At 33.2% G+C, this 8,099-nt stretch overlaps 1 protein-coding gene across 1 annotated transcript in view; it reads right to left on the bottom strand.

Moving 5' to 3' along the window:
* TBCK (TBC1 domain containing kinase) overlaps positions 1 to 8,099 on the bottom strand; it is a gene marked incomplete at its 5' end in the record, with an annotated part of 125,268 nt that overhangs the window by 97,111 nt on the left and 20,058 nt on the right. Inside the window, 2 exons of the mRNA XM_019630093.1 lie at positions 6,741 to 6,824; positions 7,718 to 7,721. Coding sequence (XP_019485638.1) covers positions 6,741 to 6,824; positions 7,718 to 7,721 — 88 coding nt within the window. The remainder of the gene's footprint in view (positions 1 to 6,740; positions 6,825 to 7,717; positions 7,722 to 8,099) is intronic.

Below are 8,099 nucleotides of genomic sequence, written 5' to 3'. Positions count from 1 at the left end.
TTAAAACAACAATCCCCAAAGAATTCAGTGTAAGGATTTCACATGACATTATCATATTCTTGTGCAGCTGTTTATAAATAAGCAATCTGTTTAAAAAAATTCATAAAAAAATACAGAGATGAAACTTCAGAAAATGCCACACATGGGTATCCTCATTTTTTCCTTTCTGACCAATCTTTCTGCTTTTATTCTCTTAGTTGGGGCAAGGAGGAGATGTAGGCTGATGGGCAACACATTTAAAGCAAAAGGTTTCCTTTGCTCACAAATCAGAAATGGCATTCTCAGTTCTATATGTATCCTTTTCCATCAGGTTGATATTTTATCCTGTAGTGAGTATAAATAAGTATGTACAGTTATACATCACTTGTCAACTAAACCATACCCCGAACAAACCATTTGGTGACATTTAGACTCAAAGCACTCAAAAGGAGTCAACGTTTTTTATTGTAAATGAACCCAAATTAGATTATTTTCCATTACAAAGTTTGTCGGCTGTAAAATTTGGCTATTGTCGAAAGTCACAAGAGGAGGCATCAATCTTTATATTAAAATGGGAAGAGGGGGTTTCAGAAGAAGATAAAAGAAAGACAAAAAAATCTTTAGGGCTACTTTTGTGAGCCATTTTCTTTTTTGCTAACACACCCTGCGCTGGTAAAAAAAATCTGCAAGCAAATTCACTAAGTACTTCTCATAATATTTCTAGTAAAGGTAGAACATTTTCTGCCTCAGGAAAAATCTTAGTCTCGTGATGCAAGACATCCTTGAAAAGGGCAAGGCTGTACATTCAGTGTATTCCCTGCCATTTCCCAATATCCTAGCATGAAAGTCATTCATGACAAAGATGTGCATCCAACTGGAGATATATAATGCACGGCTTTATCGAATACAGTGAAGTTGTATATTTTCTCTCTCTGTGATTGTTTGATGAGAAAGGTGTTTTATGTTATACTCACACTTGACCACCAGACTTGAGATTTTTTTTTTTTTAAGATTTTATTGGGGAATTGGGGAAGGGGAACCGTGTTGGGGAACTGGGGAGGGGGACCAGCCAAGTTGTTGTTCTTCAGTTCTTCAGTCTTTGTTGTGGAGGGCGCCAGTCACCATCTGGCTTCCCATTGGCAGCTTGTGGCCTCTAAGCTCAAGGTGCTGTGTTCAATCTTAGTTGCGGGTGGGCATAGTCACCATCCCATGTGGGAGTCCAACCAGCAGCCTTGTTGTTAAGAGAGCAATGCTCTATCCACTGAGCCATCCTGGTGACAGCTCAGCTCAAGGTGCCAATTTCAATCTTAGTTGCGGGTGGGCATAGCCTACCATCAAACAGGCAATTTTGTTGTTACACCAGCTGAGCCATCCTGCCACCTGTTGGCAGCTCAGTGACAGCTCAGCTTGGAGCGCAGCATCACTGGCCCATGTGGGAATTGAACCAGCGGCCCTGTTGCTCAGAGCTCAGCTCTTAAGCCAACTCTTAACCAACTGAGCCACTCGGCCGGCCCCCCAGACTTTAGATTTTGATGTCTGTCCTCCTTCCTTCCCCTCAAAGGCGTATTGAATGTCTATGTGTAGAGTGAATGTACATCCTAGTTTACTGGGGAGAGTTCCAACTGCCACCTATAGACTCAATGCCTGAGTGAAGTCAGTGCCCCTTTTAACTCTCAAATATATCACATTTAGTTTTATAGTCATCCTAGCTATAGGTGGCACTACATTAAATGGAATGTCATAGTAAAGAAGACACTGCCCTTGGCCTCAAAGGATTTAGAAAGATATGCAGGTAAACAAAAAATTGCAGAAATTTTCACCCACTTTTATTTCCCATTTTATATGATATCTCCCTCTATCTTTCCCCTTCTGAATTGTAGCCACCACCTTTTCCAATGGTCCAAATGTGAATATGACTTGGTTTTATAACTAGTACAAGACTATGTTTAATGTTGTGCCAAAATTCCAATGGTTGTTTTGGTGAACAAATCACAACAAAATGTCTACAAAGAACCATGTAAAAGTTTTACAGGTCAGTTTTCTGGGTTGCTCCCTTCTTAAGTACAAAACGATGTTAAAGTACAGTTGGGTTTTCTGCAAAGGATTAGTTCCCACTCATAACTAAATGGCTGCCTCTTTCTTCACTGGCCTAAAGCTGCCTTTTCTTTCTTCAATAGCATAAAGTATGTCTGTCCTGCAAGTTACAAGCCTATTTTCCAATACCTCTGTATTTAATATACCCCTTTCAAATCCCTCCATCTTTTTAAATCCAACTGGCACTCTAAGGTTCTGAATCTTAGGATAATTTTAGTAATCCTAGATAATCGAGAGGCTAAACTCTGAATTTTTTAATGAGTATATTATTTTTAAAGTACCTGGGTATTGGTACTTCATCAACTCAATAGCAACACTGCAAGCGATAAGTTAATAGCGACAAAAATGATGAATATTAATTTAGGCCAGAAGTAATTAAATTTATTATCTTCTAAAAAAAATGTCTCTGCAGATAATAACTAAACAGCACGATAGTTAAAAATAACAAACAAACCCAGGATATCTTCATTAAATAGATAGTTTTTCTCTCATCAAAAGAGGCAAAGCATTTTAGAGCCTTATAAATATGCAAATCCTATATTTTATGAGACTTCAGAATAAAAAAATTAAAGTTCTATTAGTGTATAATTATACAAATTATTTTTTCAAAGAAAACTTAGAGTTGCTATTAAAGAAACTTTTGATTTCTGTAAAGACAATTATTTTGACTGAATGAATATGCAATTCTACAATTAGCTACTGATCACAGTGTCATAGTGTCACAAGTTTTCCAAAACTTGTGGGAAAAAAGTGTGCGTATTTTTTTTATGTCAATCAAAACCAATGTTACTTTGAAGTTTATAGCTTGAAATACCATAAAACAAAATGGTGGAGAAGGACAAAGGGGGAATCAGTAAAATGAGAGATCAATTTTTCTAATTCCAAGCCTAAAACAAACATTTTGAAGAAAAACAAAGCACTGCACTTCCATAAACGTTAGTAACTGACAGTGCGCTGTTTCAGCTCCTTCTTTAGCTCTCCATCCCTCTCTTTCCAACTCCACGCACCAGACTACTGGCTGCTTTATCAACTCATTTTCATGTTTTTACTGCAGTCTTCTTCCTTGTTCTGTCTTAAAAATGTCCTCCCAATTTCACCAATTCCCTACTCAAATTTCAAATTCACCAGTGTCCTCTCTTTTAGGAAACCTTCCCAGATGTGCTATTTATTCCCTTTGCTGCCAAAAAAAGTAAAAAAAAATAAATAAAAAAAAATCAAAATAACCTCTTCCCACTTCTTCCTCTGTGCTAACACAGTAATATGTATACTTATCTTGTTGGCTTACAGTTAGCTATTTTCACATTTATTTCTATGAAATCCCTTGGAAAAGGATTGAATGTTATTTGCCTCAAGAATCTCAATTCCTTAAGCAGTGCCTGGCACAGTTAGCACAGAGCAATTACATATTTATTGAAAGATAAAATTATTGAAACTATGCTTTTTTTTCTTATAGAACATATAGCATCAATATAAAAACCGAACAAATGATTTAAAATACCATGTCTATTGATTCTTGGGAAAATATACATGCTACGTTTTTCATCATAATATGAAAGAACATCTAATATGGATTAAAAAAGTTTCAAAATTAATTACCAATTCAAGATATTAAACACAAATTTACAGATGTTATAACTGATAAAATTATGGATACTTAGAGAAATAAAAGTTAAATAATTTGGAGAGGTATTTTAATTATAATATTGAATACTTAAAATGTATTACTAATTAATCAATCAAAGTAAAAAGAGTCTTTTTTGGCCTTTTTGACCAGTCTATCCAAATTAATATTGTGTACACTATGGTTTCTCTTGTATTTTCATAAATTAAATAAGATGTTGTTTATTTGCATAATAAGCCTGTTAAAAGTGTACTAAAGACATCTGTAGTTAAAAAAGTGTGAAAACTCTTCTTTTTCATGTTGAAATAATAGACACATCCATCTGCAATGTGAAACAATTATTGGAAAAATAAAACATTTTAAAGGTAAATCATTTCTGTATTTTAAAATAGGCTAGGCGCTATGCTTTTAACAAGGGCTTAACAAATTTGGAAAAAAGGTTATTTCCAGGCTTTTATATATGAAAGTTCAGCTAATACAACAAATTCTGTTAGCTTTAAAAATAACAGCATTATATTGCTGGCATACTTAACAGAGGATTAAGGAGTCACCTTTTGTGTTGCACAAATACTAACGTGATTATTTTCTACCTCTAATTTTCTCAGTCTGTCACTACTTGACAGATTATTTACATTGCACATAGCCGCTGAAATCTCCTGGTATCATCCAAGGTGTTAGTAAATCCACTCATTTATACTTTATCAGCATAAATAATTTATTGCAAACTCTCTAATATTATGCAATAGTGGGCTTGACATTTCACTCAAGAGTATTCTGGGATGCAGCAGAAGGTAGGGAATGTAATAAAAGTGTAGCATGTGAAGACAGGATGCTGAGGGGCAGACTTCATGCTGTAACCTATTGGTGACCAATCTTAATTAGCTAAGCTACCTTAGGCAGGAAGGAACTAGGCCAGGCCATGAACCCTCAATTCTCCTTGTGGTCCTAGGTTTTGGGCCCTCCCCACTGCTTCCTCCTTCATGGTCTTACAGAGGTGAAGGCGGTCGTGGGGAGGTAAGAAGCTCTCTAGCTGCCAGGTTTGCAGGTGCTATCAGCTGGGCATGGGGTCCCCACTCTAGTCCTTGGCTGGTTAAGGCCTACAAGAACTTGGGCCTTCATTGCAGCATCTTCAGATAGGAATTACTGGAATCTTAGAGCATACCATCCGTTCTATAATAAACATCACTGATAAGCATCATAAGAAAACCATGAATAAGTATGGAACACATCCCTACTAGTACGATGCAAGGCACACTCTTACAGGGCATCACTTCATAAATTCTTAGAAGATAACATTGCATGACTCTCCAAGTTGGACAACTTTATTAAATTAACCTACTAGCAAAAACAACTTCCTCACTAGAAAACATACATATTCATCCTTGATTATAAAAAGTCAAAGCAAAGTATTGTTGCCCTCTGAAAATATTCTTAAGTTAATCCTAACTTTATATAAGTCCGTATATTAGGAATGTGCAGGAAATTAGGCATATTCATTTCAAACCAAATCTTTCAAAATACAGATATAAATCAATAGCATTTACATTTCAAAACTAACATAGAAACACTGAATCCTTTCTATTTCTGGCACCTATTTACGTTGAAGACACATAGAACTGTGAACACACCTCGATGTGCTTGTAAACACAAACACAAAATTTTAAAAACAGTTTTAATTATTTTTCTCTATACTTCAATGTAAATGATGCTGGAAATAAAAATGTTTTTATGTGCTGAGCTATTTATTCATATTCTTTTCCTCTTAGTCTCCTTATCTTTTTCATTGCCATTTCCATTTCTACTTCCTTTCTAGTTATTTTCTCATTATATTGACCTCTGATACTCTAATTTTATACTCATTTCTAACTAAGTAAAAATATTGCTAATTGATACGCCACTTATTCAGAATGTTTGATAAATCATACACAGCCTAGTTTTCCTGCTTCATTTATTCAAACCATAATAATATATAAAAAACAAAGCACTTAGCTTAAATTGTTGAAAATATAGAATTAATAAGACATAAATGTATAAATAAAAAGTCCATATTTTACTTCATTAAAATGAAGGTGATATCTGAAAAGTGTCATAAAATTGGTAAATGGGGAGACTGCATGACCAGCTTTGTGGTCTGTTCCAAAAGAAATACAAAAAATATAAGAAAATTTACTGCCCTTAAAACATTTAGATTCTTGTTGAAAGACATAAAACAACATATAATGCCATGATAATAATGATATTAGCAAACCAATTGCAATGATAGCAACAAAAATAATAATAAAAATAAAACAGTAATTATTATTATTGAATGTTTCTATGTACCATGCATTTACATATTTTATTATGTTTAACCTTTACAAAAATCTTTATTTTAGGTAGGAGAAAAATTATATTTAGCAAATTTAAGTTACTTGCTCAAGATTACACAATAAGCAACAAAGCTAAAATCTAAAATAAAGTTTGCTTGACTCAAAAGTATATTATTTTGTTACATACTTCCAAAAAGAAATTCTGAAAATTATACTAAAAATTGTGGCTAAAGTGTCCAGCAATACTTCAAAAATGGGTTATGCTATGACTTAGATTCTGAAGGAGGGAGGATATTTTAGGAAAATGGAAGATAGAGGAAGAATATTTTGGGTGTTTAAACATGAGAAATGAGATGAATGAGAAGTGTTTCTAATATTCTATTTATTTACACAATTAAACACTGTTTAAACTTTTTACTAGTTCATAATAGGCTTGCTCCATGGTGAAGCTTTTTGTGGGCAATTTTAATTGTGAAAGACAAACAGCAGGACTTTTATTTTCTGAAAGGAGTGTGCCTAAATTTGAACTGAACTGAGATCAGATATTAAACAGTCATTAGAAAAATACCATAATTCTTTGTGGACTAAGAGGAAAGACTAAACTTAATGATCTCTTCATTGGTTTTAGTGAAATTAATCATCATATTTTATTGGGTCCAAATCACAAATTCAATTGAGTATTGGTTACTTGACATAAGTACTTTCCCTTAAAGAGACAAGGAAAGATATCTGCTTACCTTGTATTACATGTGAGTTGTCTTTCAAGAAGAAGTTATACAGGTATTTGGGAATAAAAGCAGACATACACGCGTAAGCCAAGGCTAAGAAAGAATAAGATAAAGGTATATAACAAATTAGTTAACGAGGTTAACGACCAGTAGTCATTCACTCACTTATTACACATTGCTTGAATCTACTATTAAACAAGAGTTATGTTAATAAATGCTGGGAACACAAAACTAAAGGGAAAAAAATAGTCTTCTCTTTAAAAAAGAAAATATTTTGGACAACAATAGATAACCACCTACTAACTTTTAAAATTCAAACTACTGCAGAAATCATTATCCCACAATAATAAAAACCTTATTATCTGAACTTTATAATGTTTTAAATCTCTAAACATGATCATTATTAATGCAGTATACAATCCCAAGATTCTTAATTTTTGTTGATGCAAAGAAAAGAGCCTCAGAACTTGGATTTAGGAATACCAGTCATAAATTGTTCTTTCAAACACAGATTGCTTACTATTCTTGTATCAGAATGTGTGATAACAGACTTTGCCTAATTAAACAGCAAATTCCAGTCTAGATAATAAGCAATGATACAGTAGAGCAGTGCATTTTTAAACCAATTCAAACTGTAAAATTTTAGTTCTCTAGGATTATGCTATCTGTACTAATTTCCAGAAATCTGTGCAAAATCTGACATGAAATGGAGTTTGAAAAAAATATATTCTGAAATTGAGGCTTCTAAAGATTCATACTATATATGATAAACACTTTCTATATGTGATGTCCTTAGAGATTTGAGTCAGTTAAGTTTAACAAATATTTACTGAAAAATCTACTATAAAAAAGGCATTATATAATAACAGGGGAATGGAAAAAAACAATCATTAAAATATACCATAAAAAAAGCTGTTAACCAAAAAGAGGGTTGCTATATTAGTATACAAATAACTAGAATATAAAATACGCATATACACAAATACATTCCTGAAAAAGAAAGTGGTGTGTTTAGAAGGGAGAATAAGAAAAGTCTTTATTAAGGAGGTAGTGGTTGAAATTACAGGCTTTAGAGATACAAGACCAACAACGATTTCTTTATAAATTGTTTACAAAGTATACACAGACTAAATCTAATCTCTAAAAGAAGTAAAACTTTTCCCCAATGTTTCATAAAAATGGTGACCAAAGTAGATGAATGTATTAGAATAATCAATAAGATTCTCCATAAATTTCTAGTCATTCAGTCTTACAACTGAAGCTCTCCAATAATAAATTAATTCTTTACATCCTCTAAAATTAGTCTAACAGATTATTTCAAAGAAATTATATATTTCCTAGGAGTATATCCTAGGAATAAAGCAAGAA

The sequence above is a fragment of the Hipposideros armiger genome, unplaced genomic scaffold (assembly GCF_001890085.2).
Source record: "Hipposideros armiger isolate ML-2016 unplaced genomic scaffold, ASM189008v1 scaffold_892, whole genome shotgun sequence".
In the NCBI taxonomy this organism is placed as follows: domain Eukaryota; kingdom Metazoa; phylum Chordata; class Mammalia; order Chiroptera; family Hipposideridae; genus Hipposideros; species Hipposideros armiger.
The sequence above is the reverse complement of the archived record's forward strand: the minus strand, read 5'-3'. Positions and strand labels throughout refer to the sequence as shown.